This window comes from Somniosus microcephalus, chromosome 9 (genome assembly GCF_052327205.1).
Source record: "Somniosus microcephalus isolate GS21.2 chromosome 9, FLI_Smic_1.0, whole genome shotgun sequence".
Lineage (NCBI taxonomy): Eukaryota > Metazoa > Chordata > Chondrichthyes > Squaliformes > Somniosidae > Somniosus > Somniosus microcephalus.
Window position 1 is genome coordinate 128,003,635 of NC_140995.1, and position 18,462 is coordinate 128,022,096.

Below are 18,462 nucleotides of genomic sequence, written 5' to 3' on the forward strand. Positions count from 1 at the left end.
ACTGCAAGGGTCTGAAGTGAATGGGTTTAGAGGTTTCAATCTAGTTCTCAGGAAGTGTCAGTTTACTATGCAAAACTACTCATAATTCATCCCAGTCTCATTCCAAGAAATGCAAGGATGGCTGGCATAGGGAATGAAATATTTGCACTGCTGCAATAAGATAAAGCCAAGGCACATCCTTTGGGATAAATAAAAGGAGCTTTATTCTGCTTCTGCCTTAGGCTCAATCTGATCTGTGCTTAATATCAGAAGCAGTGCTGTGGCACCTCACATTGAGGAGCACAGATATGTTTCAATAATAATTACAATTAAAAAATATTCAATACAACTCCTACAAAAGTGTTCTGACCTATTAACTCTCAAACGCTCTTGCAGAAGCATGCAAATGCAAAATTTAATGCCCAATTTTTGAAACTTAGAGAAAAATTCTCAAAATCCCCTTCCCACCCGATGCTAGTGTTTATATTTTTTCATAAACCTCTTCAGTGGAACCATACTTGAAGTCCAACAATACAGTTTTGATCAGACAAAATATGTGATGCAATATTAGCATATGGACACTTAACGTGTTTATATGAAATTGGTTTGCTACTTTAACAGAGCCATTGGTCCATTTAAAAAATAGTTTTTAATTATTTTTAAATGGGTTAATACCTCAGTTAAAATAAGAAATAAAGTAAGGTCATACAATGGCATTAAGCCTGTTTTACAATATAATTAATCAACTGCTAACAAAATCATGGGGAAGTCCAGCTTTAAAACATGCAATTACTGAGGAGGCAAATTTTTTTTAGTGGCAATGGAAAATTAATGGCCAATCATGATACACCTGCAATTATACAGGTTTCATGGCTGCATGCTAAGTAAACACTTGTCAAGCAGCCATAAAACCTGTATTAAATGTCAAAAAGATTGTTAATCCAGCTGTGAAGAATTGGAATTTTGATGTAAATAACTGAACACGCAATAAAATCATAATTTAATGATGAAAACCTGCAAATACATCAGACTCTCTACAGAAATCCACATGCCACACAACACAAAATCCATTTCCTAATTTGGACCACCTGTTTCATTCACTATTCCCACTATTGCTGCCTACCTTCCTAAAGAGCACAATGAAAGAAGGAATTACTCACAGTTATGAAGGAGGTCAACTGTTTTTATTCTTATAATAGTGCATGCGGCTAATGGCCCAAATATTTATGGAGTGGGAAAGGGTGAACTGGAGTGCATCACAACAACAACAACTTGTATTTATATAGCGCCTTTAACGTGGCAAAACGTCCCAAGGTGCTGCACAGGGTGTTATCAAACAAAATTTGGCGCCGAGCCACATAAGGAGAAATTAGGGTAAATGACCAAAAGCTTGGTAGAAGAGGCAGATTTTAAGGAGTGTCTTAAAGGAGGAAAGGGAGGGAGAGAGGTGGAGAGGTTTAGGGAGGGAATTCCAGAGCTTAGGGCCTAGGCAACTGAAGGCACGGCCACCAACGATTGAGCGATTATAATCAGGGATGCTCACGAGGCCAGAATTAGAGTGCGGAGGTGGAAATAGTCGGCCTTTGTTATGCTATGGATATGTGGTTGGAAGCTCATTTCAGGGTGAAATATAACACCAAGGTTGCGAACAGATTGGTTCAGCCTCAGACAGATGCTAGGGAGAGGCATAGAGTCAGTGGCTAGGGAACAGAGCTTGTGGTGGGAACCAAAGACAATGGCTTCGGTCTTCCTGATATTTAATTGGATCACCCACTGGAGGCCAGTAGTTTGGGTTGAACCCGGATCCATCGGGTTTCTGCCCCATCGATAATCCATTTACAAATCTCGATCAGCAGGCGATTTTTTCCGCCCACTCCCCTTACAAGAGATTTTAGGGCCATGTCTCGGGCTACCTTAGGAGTGCTGCCCATTACTGATAGATTACATTTGAATCCATATGAGCCCTTTCCAAAGTCCCAAAAAGATGAGGAGAAAAAGGTAATAATTTCCACAGGGAATCAATTGCTTTCTGAATGGAGGCACTTTTTTAAAATTTGAAAGCTTCAGCACATTAAGGGCCTCACAAAATGCTCATGCTTTTGCAGCAATCTACTTTATAAACAGGTCCTATTAGGTCTGAAGCGACATAGCATGGCCAATAACAAAGCTGAACATTTGTGCAGCAATAGATTGGCCTTCTGTTGCCAAAGTCACCTGACCATCCTCACTAGTGCTGTGCGTCTCATTGTTCATTATATTCCTCTGAACAGTAAACCTCTGTCACAAGGGCCCCTCAGTCAGAGATGCTATCCTGTGGAAACTTGCTAGGAGGATCTGTGATCAGGCTCTGACTTTTGTAGCACTTCTACAAAACAAAAACATGTGGCATTTTCACCACATTGCCTTAGCAGTCCCTATTATGGCTGCACTCACAGGATATGCTCTACTCTACGTTGCTGTATTAATCTGTGCTCCCAGATAATGCATCACTTATTGATAATGCTACTCAAAATGAGCTTCTAGTGGTAATGATGTTCCCAAAAAAGTAACATAGGAACAGGAATAGGCCATTTAGCCCTCAAGCCTGTTACGCTATTCCGCCATTCAGCCACCTCTACCATCTAGAAGGACAAGGGCAGCAGGCGCATGGGAACACTACCACCTCCAAGTTCCCCTCCAAGTCTCACACCATCCTGACTTGGAAGTATATCGCCGTTCCTTCATCGTCGCTGGGAACTCCCTCCCTAACAGCACTGTGGAAATACCTTCACCACACGGACTGCAGCGGTTCAAGAAGACGGCTCACCACCACCTTCTCAAGGGCAACCAGGGATAGGCAATAAATGCTGGCCTTGCCGCCGACGCCCACATCCCATGAACAAATAAAAATGTATATATATATTTGCATTAATGCGCAGAGCTCTTCGAGAACACTAGCTTCTAATGCCATCAGATAAGGAGCAAGAGCATGCACTTTCTCCTAATACTAAAGGATTGCAAAATAAGTTTGAAAAGTTTCCAGGAGGCCCAATGAACACATCTAAAATTACAGGGAGTTCTACTACACCCAGTGCAAAACCCCTTCCAGTGGTCTCATATCTTCCCGACTTCAGTATATTCAGAATTCAAATCGCTGACCTAACTTCCAAATCATAGTGTCATTCTTGTATCAATACACATCCAAAACTGATTTAAAATAGATTTATTGAATTCAATTTCACAACTTGCTGTGGTGGGATAAAACTCTCAACCTAGTCTATCCACAACCATTGCACTATGAGGAAGTCCTGGAGGATCATGAGCTTTTCAGCCTGTATGTACTTCCAGGAGGTGATCTTGTAGAGGCACACAAGACTGCTAAAAATTAAGAAAAAGTTATAGGAACATAGGAACAGACGTAGGCCATTCAGCCCCTCGCGCCTGTTCCGCCATTCAATTAGATCATGGCTGATCAGCGACTTAACTCCATATACTTGCCCTTGGCCCATACCCCTTAATACCTTTGGTAAACAGAAAGCTATCAATCTCTGATTTAATAATTAACAATTGATCTAGCATCAATTGCCGTTTGCGGAAGAGAGTTCCAAACTTCTACCACCCTTTGTGTCTAGACGTGTTTCCTAATTTCAGTCCTGAAAGGTCTGGCTCTAATTTTTAGGCTATGCCCCCCAGTCCTAGAATCCCCAACCAGTGGAAATTGTTTCTCTCTATCTACCCTATCTGTTCCCCTTAATATCTTGAAAACTTCAATCAGATCACCCCTTAAACCTTCTAAATTCCAAGGAATTACAACCCTAATTTGTGTAATCTCTCCTCGTAACTTAATCCTTGAAGTCCGGATATTGTTCTGGTGAACATAACATAAGAACATAAGAACATAAGAAGTAGGAGCAGGAGTAGGCCATACGGCCCCTTGGGCCTGCTCCGCCATTCAATAGGATCATGGCTGATCCGAACCTAGACTCACGTCCACTTCCCTGCACGCTCCCCGTAACCCCTAATTCCCTTATCAGCTAGGAAACTGTCTATTTCCGTTTTAAATTTATTTAATGTTGCAGCTTCCACAGCTCTCTGAGGTAGCAAATGCCATAGATTTACTACCCTCTGAGTGAAGAAGTTTCTCCTCATCTCAGTTTTGAAAGGGCAGCCCCTTATTCTAAGATTATGGCCCCTAGTTCTAGTCTCACCCATCAGTGGAAACATCCTCCCCGCATCCACCCGATCAAGCCCCCTCACAATCTTATATGTTTCGATAAGATCGCCTCTCATTCTTCTGAATTCCAATGAGTAGAGGCCCAACCTACTCAACCTTTCCTCATAAGTCAACCCCCTCATCTCCGGAATCAACCGAGTGAACCTTCTCTGAACTGCCTCGAGAGCAGTATATCTTTTCTTAAATATGGAAACCAAAACTGCACGCAGTATTCCAGGTGTGGCCTCACCAGTACCCTGTATAACTGAAGCAAGACTTCCCTGCTTTTATACTCCATCCCCCTTGCAATAAAAGCCAAGATTCCATTGGCCTTCCTGATCACCTGCTGTACCTGCATACTAACCTTCTGTGTTTCATGCACCAGGACCCCCAGATCCCTTTGTACTGTAGCACTTTGCAGTTTCTCTCCATTTAGATAATAACTTGCTCTTTGATTTTTTCTGCCAAAGTGCATAACCTCACACTTTCCAACATTATATTCCATCGGCCAAATTTCTGCCCACTCACTTAGCCTGTCTATGTCCTTTTGCAGGTTTTTTATGTCCTCCTCACTCACTGCTTTCCCTTCCATCTTTGTATTGTCGGCAAACTTGGATATGTTGCACTTGGTCCCCTCCTCCAAATCGTTAATATAGATTGTAAAGAGTTGGGGTTACCAACCCGAGAATGAACCATTTATCCCAACTCTCTGTTTTCTGTTTTCTGTTACATAGCCAATCTTCCACCCATGCCAGTATATTACCCCCAATCCCGTGATTTTTTATCTTGTGCAGTAATCTTTTGTGTGGCACCTTGTCAAATGCCTTTTGGAAGTCCAAATACACCACATCCACTGGTTCCCCTTTATCCACCTTGTTTGTTACGTCCTCAAAGAATTCGAGCAAATTTGTCAAACATGACTTCCCTTCATGAAACCATACTGACTCTGTCCGATTAAATTATGCTTATCCAAATGCCCTGTTACTGCTTCCTTAATAATGGACTCCAACATTTTACCAACCACAGATGTTAGGCTAACTGGTCTATAGTTTCCAGCCTTTTGTCTACCTCCCTTTTTAAATAAGGGTGTTACATTAGCAGTTTTCCAATCTGTTGGGACCTTTCCTGAATCCAGGGAGTTTTGGAAAATTACCACCAATGCATCCGCAATCCCTACCGCTACTTCTCTCAAGACCCTAGGATGTAAGCCATCAGGTCCAGGGGATTTATCCGCCTTAAGTCCCATTATCTTACTGAGTACCATCTCCTTAGTGATTTTAATCGTGTTTAGCTCCTCCCCCCCATAGCCCCTTGTTTGTCCAGTGTTGGGATATTTTTAGTGTCCTCTACTGTAAAGACTGATACAAAATATTTGTTCAGCGTTTTTGCCATCTCCATGTTCCCCACTAGTAATTTCTCGGTCTCATCCTCTAAGGGACCAACATTCACTTTAGCCACCCTTTTTCTTTGTATATAACTGTAGAAACTCTTGCTATCTGTTTTTATATTTTTTGCTAGTTTACTTTCATACTCTATCTTCCCTTTCTTAATTAATCTTTTAGTTAATATTTGCTGGCTTTTAAATGCTTCCCAATCTTCTATCCTCCCACTAGATTTGGCTACTTTATATGCCCTTGTTTTCAGTCAGATACTATCCTTTATTACTTTATTTAGCCACGGATGGCTGCCTTTTCTTTTATGCCCCTTTTTCCTCAGTGGAATATATTTATCTTGAAAGCTGTGAGATATCTCCTTGAATATACACCACTGCTCATGTACCGTCTTACACCTTAATCTATTTTCCCAGTCCACTTTAGTCAACTCTGCTCTCATACCTTCCATAGTCTCCTTTATTTAAGCTTAGTACGCTGGTTTGAGATCCAACTCTCTCACCCTCCAACTGAATTTGGAATTCAACCATGTTATGGTCACTCATTCCAAGGGGATCCTTTACTAGGACATTTTTTATTAATCCTGTCTCATTACACAGGGCCAGATCTAAGATTGCCTGCCCCCTGGTTGGTTCAGTAACATACTGCTCAAGGAACCCGTCCCTAATGCACTCTATGAACTCTTCCTCAAGGCTGCCCTGCCCAATTTGATTTGTCCAGTCAATATGAAAGTTAAAATCTCCCATGATTATAGCTGTTCCCTTATTACAAGCCCCAACTATTTCCTGATTTATATTCTGACCAATAGAGTTGCAACTGTTAGGAGGCCTATAGACTACGCCCACTAGTGACTTTTTCCCCTTATTATTCCTTATCTCTACCCAAACTGTTTCACTATCCTGATCCTTTGACCCAATATCATTTCTCACTATTGCAGTGATTCCATCCTTTATTAACATAGCCACCCCACCTCCCTTTCCTTCCTGTCTGTCCTTCCTAATAGTCAAATACCCCTGGATGTTTAGTTCCCAGTCATGGTCACCATGCAGCCATGTTTCTGTAATGGCCACCAGATCATACCCATGTGTAGTTATTTGTACCGTCAACTCGTCTATTTTGTTACGAATGCAGCGTGCATTCAGATACAGAACTTTCAAATATGTTTTGTGACAATTTATTCCTGCTTTTACCCCCTTTACTACTTTACCTTTATCTTTATATATTCTGTCCCTTCCTGACACGCTCTGGTTTTTAATTCCCCCACTGCTACCTTGCTCTATTGTCTTCTCCGCTGACATTTTTATTTTTTGCTCTCTTGAAACCTCCCCCCTCCACTAATTAGTTTAAAGCCCTCTCTACAGCCCTAGTTATTCGATTCTCCAGGATTCTAGTCCCAGCACTGGCCAAGTGAAGTCCACCCTCTTGTCCCAGTACTGATGCCAGTGTCCCAAGAAGCAAAACCCATTTCTCCCACACCAGTCTTTGAGCCACGCATTTAACTCTCTGATTTTATTTACCCGAGCCAAATTTGCTCGTGGCTCAGGTAGTAATCCAGAGATTATTACCCTTGTGGTTCTGCTTTTTAATTTGGCCCCTAGCTGCTCATACTCCCTCAGCAGAACCTCTTTCCTTGTCCTATCTATGTCGTTGGTACCAACATGGACCACGACAACTGGATCCTCCCCCTCCCACTCCAAGTTTCTCTCCAGCCCAGAGGAGATGTCCTTAACCCTGGTACCGGGCAGGCAACACAACCTTCGGGACTCTCGCTCTCGGCTGCAAAGAACCCTATCTATCCCCCTAATGATACTATCCCCTATCACTACAAAATTTCTTTTTACTCCCCCCACTTGAATGGCCCCTCGTTCCACGGTGCTGTGGCCAGGTTGCTCATCCTCCCTGTAGTCCCCATTCCTGTCCTCACAGGGAGTAAGAGCCTCGAACCTGTTGGACAAGAGCAAGGGCTGCGGCTCCTCCAACACTACCTCCTGGATCCCCGTACCTACCTCACTCATAGTCACACCCTCCTGTCCCTGACCACGGACTACATCTGAATTAGTTAATCTAATTGGTGTGACTACTTCCTGGAACACAGAGTCCAGGTAACTCTCCCCCTCCCTGATGTGTCGCAGTGTTTGAAGCTCGGACTCCAGCTCATCAACACAGAGCCGGAGTTCCTCGAGCAGCCAGCACTTACTGCAAATGTGATCACCGTGAACGTCAATGGTGTCCACCAGCTCCCACATATTGCAGCAGTAACACATCACCTGCTCTCCCATTCTATGTAATTAATTAAATTTATTATTATTATTTTTAAATACCCTCTGCCCCGATTCTAGATGATGAATATCACACCTCTATTTAATTGAACTTAAGAACTTATAAAGGTTTAAAAGGGAAGGAAAAGTACTCACCAACCAGCCAATCACCTACCAGCTTGGCTGTGATGTCACTTTTGAATTCTGACCTCCCCTTGGAATGTTGCCTGTGGAGCCTGTTTAGGCTGCCTCGCCTCGCTGCTCCGACTCGACTCGACACCTGCTGCTGCTCCCGGCTGCCTCGACTGGGCCTTGCCTCGCTGCTCCGCCTCCGCGATGTCTGCTAATCCTGAGACTAGCAGGAAAAACAAGGCCAGAAACAAAACAGAAACAGCACCTAACACCCCACTTACCCGAACTCTCTCACTTACCCAAACTCTCACGGCACGCTCTGCTACTCGCACTCCATGCTGCTTGTTTGTTTGTAGCCAAATGAGTCACCCCTGCTGATTGGTTAGAGAACTGGTTTTCACTGCCTGCCAATTAACTCCTACTGCAGTGTTACCTTGTTTTACTCTTCTTAAACCAACAGAATCCCAAATATTTAACTTTTCCCCTTTACTTAAACTGCTTAAGTAATCTTTATCAAGAAACTACTGGCAATTGCCACTAACAATTTGCACCACTCCAAATGATTTAAAGAGAAATAACCATTAAAGAACTCTCTCACTTACCCAAACTCTCACGGCACTCTCTGCTACTCGCACTCCGTGCTGCTCGCTGCACTCCCTCCAAGGCCAATATATCCTTCCTAATGTGTGGTGCCCAGAATTGCTCACAATACTCCAGGTGTGATCTAACCAGGGTTTTGTGTAGCTGCAGCATAACTTCTACCCCCTTGTATTCTGGTCCTCTAGATGTAAAGGCCAGCATCCCATTAGCCTTTTTGATTACTTTCTGTACCTGTTCATGACATTTTAATGATCTATGTACCTGAACCCCCAAGTCTCTTTGGACCGCCACTGCTTTTAGCCTTTCACCATTTAAAAATACCCCATTTTATTTTTTTTATGTCCAATGTGGATGACTTCACAGTTGCCTACATTGAAATCCATTTGCCACAGTTTTGCCCATTCACTTAATCGGTCGATATCTCTTTGTAATTTTATGCTTCCATCTACACTGCTTACAATTCCACCTATCTTTGTGTCTTCGGCAAATTTGGATATATGACTTTCTATGCCATTATCTAAGTCATTAATAAACAATTAATAACATGGAATAACTATTTTAAATTGAACTGCGGGAGTACAACTAGATAGGTTTGAACTAATAAAAGGTAATTTTAGGATTTCTTCTTCACACAAAGAGTGATCAACATGTGGAATAAACTTCCAGATAATGAATGATGGGGGCAAAAGCTCTCAAATCATTTATGAAACAACTAGATGTTACAATGGGAAATGTTAGGGTCTCTCTGAATGGATGAATTAAGATGGGCTGAATTACCTTCCTCATCTGTAATTATCTTGTGAAACTTAATGTTACTTAAATGTAGTTCCACTAACTCTAAAAGTGGTTTCATAACCCTGGCTTCAGTGCACTTAAAAGTCAGATCAGTGACCTGTCTGATAAGTTGTACTGATTGTGATAAAAATGATAACTTCCGGGAAGTTATGTCATCACTTCCTGTGAACTATGAACTATGAACTGTGTACATACCTCACTTCCTGTCATATGTCACTTCCTGTTGGACTGGTATAAATACTGGTCTGTTCAGTATTGTAAGAGGCTTCCACCAGAGGCATGGTAAAGACCTCTCGTGTATATAGGGTGTTTATAAGTTACTTAAAGCTTACTTTAAAGTTACTTGATGGTAAGTCTCCTTTTTCTTACATCAATTTAAGTAACTTAAATTTTTACACTGACAAATACTAGACCTTCAGACAAACTCGGAAGTTAAGGATCCAGGGAACCACCCATCATGGAGAAAATCCTTAGACCTATTCGTCTGGACTTGGACCCGAATGCACCAGCAGCTGGCAGGGTATGGAAGCATTGGTATCGTACTTTTGAGAATTTTCTGGATGAATGTAAAGCAGATGCTCCTGCTAAATTGAAGGTACTTGTCAATTATGTGACCCCAAAAGTGTTCGAATATGTTGATGAATGGGATAATTACGAAGAGGTGATTCGGGCACTTAAGAAACTGTATGCGAAGACCCCAAATGAGGTCTATGCTAGACATCTACTGGCCACAGCCCGACAAGGACCAGGGGAATCAATTGACGAATTCCTGCAAGAACTTCGCAGGCTCAGCGTAGATTGTAACTTTCAGGCAGCCTCAGCTGAGCTGTACCGCCAAGAAATGATTCGTGATGCTTTCATCTGCGGGATTGCCTCTCCATTTATACGCCAGCGTCTACTAGAAAGTAAAACACTTGAGCTACAAAAAGCTTTTGACCTAGCTTGTTCACTGGATTTGGCAAAGAGAAATGCAGACCTCTATCAGCTGCCCAGATCTCGATCTGCTGCTGTAGCTGCAACCAGACAATTCAAGCGGTCTCAGGTGAACCCTATCATGGGGGAATCTAATTCTGATAATTCTGATGAAGAAGAGGAGGACGACCCCACTTTAGCAGCCTCTTGGCAATCTAGGAAGGAATGCTTCTTTTGTGGAGATGCTTTTCACCCTAGGAAAACCTGCCCTGCTCGCAATGCAATCTGCAGTTATTGCGGGAAAAAAGGACACTTTGCTAAAGTTTGCCTATCAAGGGCCTCTACGAGGGCCAATCCAGCTAAGGCCTACCGAACTGCCCCAATTAGGGCCTATCAAGATGCTCCAGCTAGGACCTATCAAGCTTCCTCTCGAGCTCTCTCCCGAAGAAGCACACCGAGAGTTTTAGCCACTCTCTGTGCAACGACACCAATTACAGCTGCTTGCCCACAGAACCTGTCTCATGCAGCCACAAAAATTTCAATTAAAGGGCATACCTTAGATGCCTTAATTGACTCAGGAAGTACTGATAGTTTCATTAAGGAACAGATTGTTGCGAAATTGAAACTACATGTCTTCCCATCGGACCAGGCAATTGCGATGGCCCAGTCATCACTTAATACCAGAATCTCCGGCTTTTGTGTTGTTGATATGACACTTCATGGTCGTATGTATCCCTCCACCCGACTTTCGGTGCTCAAGGACTTATGTAGTGATCTCCTCTCAGGGCTGGACTTCCAAAAACAGCATAAGAAACTCACCATTGAGTTTGGTGGATCCAAACCCGGACTTACTATTTCTAATATACCGTCTAAATTACCATTTTGTGCATTATCAGCAGCTTCACTTGATGAACCCTCATTATTTGCCAGTATTCCGCCTCAATGCAAACCGATAATAACGAAATCGCGGCGCTTTAATCAGGAAGACCAATCTTTTATTGCGGCTGAAATCTCTCGACTTCTAGCAAAGGATATCATTGAACCATGTTCGTCGCCCTGGCGGGCTCAAGTTGTCATTGTCAAGAACCCTCTAAAACCTCACAAACAGCGACTATGCATCGATTATTCGCAAACCATCAATCAATATACCGACTTGGACGCCTACCCATTGCCACGCATTGATGATATGGTTAATAAACTGGCCGAATACAAAGTGTTCTCAACTTACGATTTAAAAAGTGCCTATCATCAGTTACCCTTGAAGGTCTCAGATAAGCAGTACACAGCCTTTGAGGCTAATGGACGGCTGTACCAATTTTGTCGCCTCCCATTCGGGGTTACTAATGGAGTGGCTGTCTTTCAACGGGCAATGGATGGCCTGGTTAAGCAGGAAAACCTAAGGGACACTTTTCCCTATCTTGATAACATTACCATTGCAGGTCACGATCAACAGGAACACGACTCCAACCTCCAAAAATTTCGGGATGCCCTCCATCGCCGTAATTTGACCCTGAATGAATCCAAATCTGTTGAGTCGCAACCGACCATCAACATCCTTGGCTACTGCGTAGGCAATGATATCATTAAGCCAGACCCAGAAAGACTTCGCCCGCTCCAAGAGCTCCCGTCACCTAAGAATCCGGCTTCTTTACATCGGGCTCTCGGTCTGTTTGCATACTACGCTAAATGGATTCCTCATTTTTCGGACAAAATCCAACCCTTGCTGCATGCTAGATCATTTCCACTGGGAACAGCGGCTGTTGCAGCCTTTAACCTTCTCAAAAAACAGTTGGAGAAAGCGGCTCTTCACTCCATTGATGAGAATCTCCCTTTCGTGGTTGAATGTGATGCCTCGGAGGTGGCGATCTCGGCTACTCTGAATCAGGAAGGTCGTCCTGTAGCATTTATGTCCAGGACCTTAAAGGTGCCGAGCTACATTATCCTCCGGTTGAGAAAGAAGCCACAGCCATCATAGAGGCAGTACGGAAGTGGAACCATTTTCTAGCTCGCCAGCACTTTACATTGATCATGGACCAACGATCAGTCGCCTTCATGCTCGATAATCGAAAACGAACCAAAATTAAGAATAATAAAATACAACTTTGGAGGATGGAACTGGCCTCTTTTGGTTATACCATTCTCTATCGGCCTGGCAAGGAGAATGTGGCCCCGGACACCCTCACACGGGCATTCTGCTCCACTATGTCATCCTCCACTCTCATGGATGTCCACAATGGTTTGTGTCATCCTGGCGTTACGCGCATGCTACATTTCGTACGATCACGGAATCTCCCTTTTTCCACTGGAGATGTAAAGAAAATATGCTCAGAATGCCGGCTTTGTGCGGAATTAAAACCTCAGTTCTTCCGCCCCTCAGATGGTATACTCATACATGCAACCCAACCGATGCAACGACTTAGCATCGATTTTAAGGGCCCAGTGCCCTCTTCAACTTGGAACACATATTTGCTCACCATGATCGACGAATATTCACGTTTTCCGTTTGCCTTCCGCTGCTCCAATATGCTGGCGTCCACAGTAATCTGCTGCCTTGAGCAGGTATTTTCTCTCTGTGGCATGCCGGCTTATATTCACTCAGATCGGGGTCCATCCTTTATGTCAAGGGAACTCAAGGACTACCTCTCAGAACGGGGAATTGCTACAAGCAAAACAACACCATCCCATCCCATCGGAAATGGGCAGGTAGAGAGGTATAACGGTATCATCTGGAATTCCGTACGTCTCGCTTTAAGATCTCGGGGCCTACCAGACCAGCAATGGGAAACAGTGCTTCCGGATGCATTGCACTCTATACAGTCCCTGCTTTCTACAGCCACAAATACTACACCTCATGAGCGGTTCTTTGGATTCCAGCGTCGCTCATCTCATGGGACATCACTCCCGTCATGGCTAACTACTCCTGGACCTGTATTACTCCGAAGATACGTTCGGACGTCTAAAAATGACCCTCTTGTAGACGAGGTCGAACTAACCGATGCCAACCCCACCTATGCAAACATACGATATTCCGACGGCTGAGAATCTACCGTATCATTACGGGATCTGGCTCCCTGCCCACCAGGACCTAGTGGGACATCGGGTGATGGCATTTCACCAGGAAACTCTTGGGACCTATCGGGTACCCCTCTCCAGGATCCTGATCGGACACCAACTAGCTTGGTGCCGGTAGAACCCCGTGCTCAAGGTTGCGACCCTCCCAGTACCGCGCATGAAAGTACTGATCCGCCACAGACCAGCTCTGCACCTCCCTCTGAACAGAGGCAGTCCGACTTTGAACCTATTGGGGCTCGTACTCGAAGCCATGATCTCCCCGACCCTTCACAGGGCAATCCAGGCCACACAGACTCTGACCAATGGCCAACCGCATGTAAGCGGACCAGCGACCCTCTACGACGGGAATCCAAACGGGTGCGACTCTTCCTTGTTCGGCGGCTGCGGACCAAAAGGTAGACCACAGCCTCCTAATCCTGCAGGAGGGAAGAATGTGATAAAAATGATAACTTCCGGGAAGTTATGTCATCACTTCCTGTGAACTATGAACTGTGTACATACCTCACTTCCTGTCATATGTCACTTCCTGTTGGACTGGTATAAATACTGGTCTGTTCAGTATTGTAAGAGGCTTCTACCAGAGGCATGGTAAAGACCTCTCGTGTATATAGTGTGTTTATAAGTTACTTAAAGCTTACTTTAAAGTTACTTGATGGTAAGTCTCCTTTTTCTTACATCACTGATGATCTTATATTGCTGGACTTTTGATTGACTCAAAAGTAGTCTAACAGTACCATATAATAGTTCTGTGAAGCTTTAGTTTAACTTAATTTCAGTTCCACTGACTCCATATGCACAACAGGCATCTGTGTATTTGCACAGACTCCTGCAATCACTCATTGTCTCTCAAAACTCCAACGCTATTCTCGGATTCCTGTTCAGAGATACACATGCAGACACGGAGTCTCACACTTCTCAAATCTCACAGAGGCTTAAAGTATTTGCTTACTGGCCAAGTTTCTGGAAGTTACCCATTTAACATATACAAATATAACTCACTGCATCTGTATACACACACGAGGAATCTTCCTTATGTTGTGTACATGCATATATATTTGAGGTCATTTCCACTGCGAGGTGGGCCACATCCTATAAAAATGTCCTCAGCCAAACTGTAAAATGTCTGAGTATTAATAAAACAATAAATCATTTTCTTTCAATTCTCCCTATGTTTACAATATGACAATACTTAAATGTTACTATATTTAAGATAATAATTGAATAGCTTTAATATGCATGCATAATTAACATATACAAACACAGAGGAAATGAGGGGACAGCCATGTGTGTATTTCATATAATGTTTACTTATGATATTTAAGACATTTTGATGTATTCTTCTGTAAACAATCTTAAAATGTACTTGTATTACTGTTTGATTTTAGACCATCTTAGGTTCAAACATAAATGCTATGCATATTTGCAATAAACAGTAATGTAGAAATACTTGATGCAAAACTTAAATACAATCTGAAATCATTAGTATGTTGAAAATTCTTGTAAAGAAAAAAAAGTCAGTGCAAAGAATGTGGTCAAAATTCTTAATTTAAAAAAAAAATTGTTCTCAGGATGTGGGTGTCACTGGCAAGGCTGGCAATTATTGCCCGTCCCTAGTTGCCCTGAGAAGGTGGTGGGTGTTTTTGAACCATTGCAGTCCATGAGGATTCTTTGTAGCGGTTAGATACACTTCAGAGGACAGTTAAGAGTCAGCCAGGTTGGCCTGGGACTGGAGTCACATATAGGCCAGACCAGGTATGGGTGGCAGGTTTCCTTCCCTAAAAGGACTTAGTGAACCTGTTGGGTTTTTACGACAATCCACCAGCTTCATGGTCACGGTTACTGATCCCAGCTTTTTTTTAAGTTGAAGTTCTCGAACTGCCATGGTAGAATTTGAACTCACGTTCTCTGGATTATTAGTCCAGTAATATAACCACTACCTGACCGTACCCGTTAAAACGAATGGACAAAAATAACTTCCCTAAAGAAAGATGTGCCGAACACTGCAACCTTCAAATATGTAGTCTTTTCTCTGCCAATTCCACCCAATTTAATCGCTCCAAAGTTTCTCCCTGCCACAAAAGTGATTCAAACAAACTGTAGAATAACTTGCATGCTACACTATACCCACTATCTGTTGCTTTCTTAACTAACTTTTCCATAATTGCAAGAACTATCTTTAACAGTTGTTTATAAATTCAGTACGAATACATTTGTTTTTCTATAGGTTTGTTTGTAATTCTGTTCTATGAAAACCTTCATTGATGTGCAACATTTTATCAATTCTGCAACAATAAAGAGATGAAATACCCAACATAAATAAAACTTTCAGTTGTTGAAAATATCACAAATATTGCGGGCATGGCATTCCACAGGAATGTATGCATCCTTTAAAAAATGTGTATGGTTTCTTTGTTAAACTGCAAAATTCCCTGTTGATTTTGAACATCGCAGTTTCCAACAAATTGGCAATCAAGCAGATCCATCTGTCAATAAAGTGTATTGTTAGTGTTTCACTCCCGAGATCAGAAGGGAGTGGGGAAACAGCAAGCAGTAAACTTTTATAAGAGAAAAGTCAGTATCCTCAAATTCAGTGATGAGCACGTAAACACACTTCACAATTCTCATATATGCTACCAGAGACAAAACAGATTAATAAACGTGCAACACAATTTGTTTAGAAACCCGTTTTCATCTTCACTATCCCTACTATGTGTATTATTATAATTGTAATATACACCATATTAATAACTCCTCAACTTCTCAATTATATTCAAGTCTAGAAATTAGCATACAGTTCGATTCCAACTCGAATATAACCAGGTTACATTGACAGTGCATTACTACAGTCCCATTGTTATTGGGCTATTTATGATTACCTCCAATGTTGTGGCTTTAAGTATGTATTCTCCACAAAATTATACTTCAAGAATAATCATACGTTTCCGTGACTGTAACATACAGCACTCCAACATTTCTGAAGTTGGTCCAAATACAGGTTCACGAATATAACTGTCACCTTTCTCTTACCTCTCTGCTGACCGCGACTGCAGTGCCAACATAACAGTGTAGTGGCCGCAAACACCAGCAAACGAGAAGTTTTCATTTTGTTGCTGTTTTGTGCTTTTCTCACTTCATTACCAGAGCTCTCACTCACTTCAGCTGCAAACTTTCTTCTGTCTGTCTGCGCTGAGTTGAGTTGAGTGCCGTTGCTGTGCTGCTGTCTGCGCTGCGCCCTGGCTCCCGCAGCAGACACAGGGCGAGCGCCAGCGCCGCCTCGCGCCCGAGGCAGGGGCAGCGTCAAGGCTGTCCGGGAAGTCGAGTCCCGAGACTGCCCGCAACTTTCAACTTCACCATTCACCATGTACAACACATGCTTGGGCACTATATAATAAAGCCAAGGGCCACATGCATCAAAATAATTTGTACTTTTTATTGGTTGAATTTCCTGTTTCCCGTGTTCATTTGTGCCGAATTATGTGCTTTTGTTTTTAAAAAGAGGGATTTTTGATTTTTCACTAAGTTCTCAGTTTTTGGTGCTCTGCAGGAACTGGGAGGGAATGTTGCGACATGTGGGAGCACTGGGAAAGCGACATCAGTGTCTGGTCGTGTATAGCAGAATTGTGGATGTCCTGAGCGATGAAGAATGGCGGGTGTGGTCCTACTATATTGTGATGTTGGAATTTGGTGCTTGGGTGACAGCAGCACTGGGATGGCAGTGGTTGAGTTTAGGCGCATTGGGGAGGGGAGGGGAGGTGCTGGGTGTCGGACTACTGCAAGGGGGTGTGGAGTGCCGCTGAAAAATGCACAATGATCACGATATTCTTGGCAGGTTTGCAATGAGGTGAATACATTGGTGCGATGTGGGGAAGTAAGACCAGTGAGGGGCAGCAGGATGAAGGGGAAAGGTATAGGTGCGCAGGGAAGGGAGATACATAAGAACATAAGAAATAGGAGCAGGAGTAGGCCATTTAGCCTTTTGAGCCTGCTCCACCATTCAATGAGATCATGGCTGATCTTCTGCCTCAACTCCATTCACCGGTCCTATCACCATATCCCTTGATGCTCTTACTGGTCAGAAATCTATCGACCTGTTTTGAATATACCCAATGAATGAGCCTCCACAGCCCTCTGGGGTAGAGAATTCCAAAGATTCACCACCCTCTGAGTGAAGAAGTTTCTTCTCATCTCAGTCCTGAATGGTCTAGCCTTTATCCTGAGGCTGTGGCCCCTGGTTCTAGACTCCCCAGCCAAGGGAAACATTCTCCCAGCATCCACCCTATCAAGCCCTGTAATCATTTTGTATGCTCCAATGAGATCCCCTCTCATTCTTCTGAATTCAAGAGAATACAGGCCTAGTTTACTCAATTACAAGAGGAGGGATGACAGATGCAGAGGGTGTCTGGTTACAGCAAGGGGGGGGGGGTTAACAGTGGCTGACAAGTGGGATTTCAACTGCAAATCCTGTATTATATAAAATAAATACGCCTGATTTCCATAACCGGCAATGGCAAATTTTCTTTAAAAGAATAAAATTAATTTTAAAAATTCTTCCAGTCATAGATTATCTGCTGCTACTGGGTGAAATATGTTTTAAAATGTAAAGAAAAATAATTGATTCCCAAAATGTGCAATGCATGTGTTTATTATAGATTACAAAATACTGAAAAATGCACCAAATAAAGTGTAAAAAGTTAAACTTTTGGGCAGTTGGGTCACATGCCCAGACCCCCTAGAAAACAATGAATACATTTTGTAAGGCCACACACCTCCAGCAGGGCCTACTATGCAGCCGCACATATCAGAAAATTCATTGAGATAATTTGATTGAAAATCACACCCATATTTTTCCACTATTTCCTGGCTGCATGCTTGTGGCAAAAGGCCTCACAAAATTTACCCTAAACCTTCCATACGTGTATTCCCTTTCAGGCATTCATGTACTTAAGGTGAAGGAATGTTGGATGTACATGTGAACATAACATTGGTCCATCGAGATGACCCTTCCAAATCACTCATCAATTTCCTTACCATGATTCTGAACCAAATAGCCCTGTACCCCCTAACCTAACTGGAATTGATAGGAACATTGGAATTGTGAAACCAAAAAAGACGAGGGATGCATCTCATTCAC

General features: G+C 42.9%; 1 protein-coding gene across 2 annotated transcripts in view; it reads right to left on the bottom strand.

Annotated features, from left to right (window-relative positions):
- Positions 1-16,494, bottom strand: part of lama2 (laminin, alpha 2) — a 600,632-nt gene extending 584,138 nt beyond the window's left edge. Inside the window, exon 1 of one of the 2 annotated variants that reach the window (XM_085997158.1) lies at positions 16,359-16,494. In XM_085997158.1, coding sequence (XP_085853284.1) covers positions 16,359-16,434 — 76 coding nt within the window. In that variant the 5' untranslated portion in view covers positions 16,435-16,494. The remainder of the gene's footprint in view (positions 1-16,358) is intronic. The other variant, XM_085997157.1, reaches the window with a different exon arrangement.
- Positions 16,495-18,462: the final 1,968 nt, after the last annotated feature.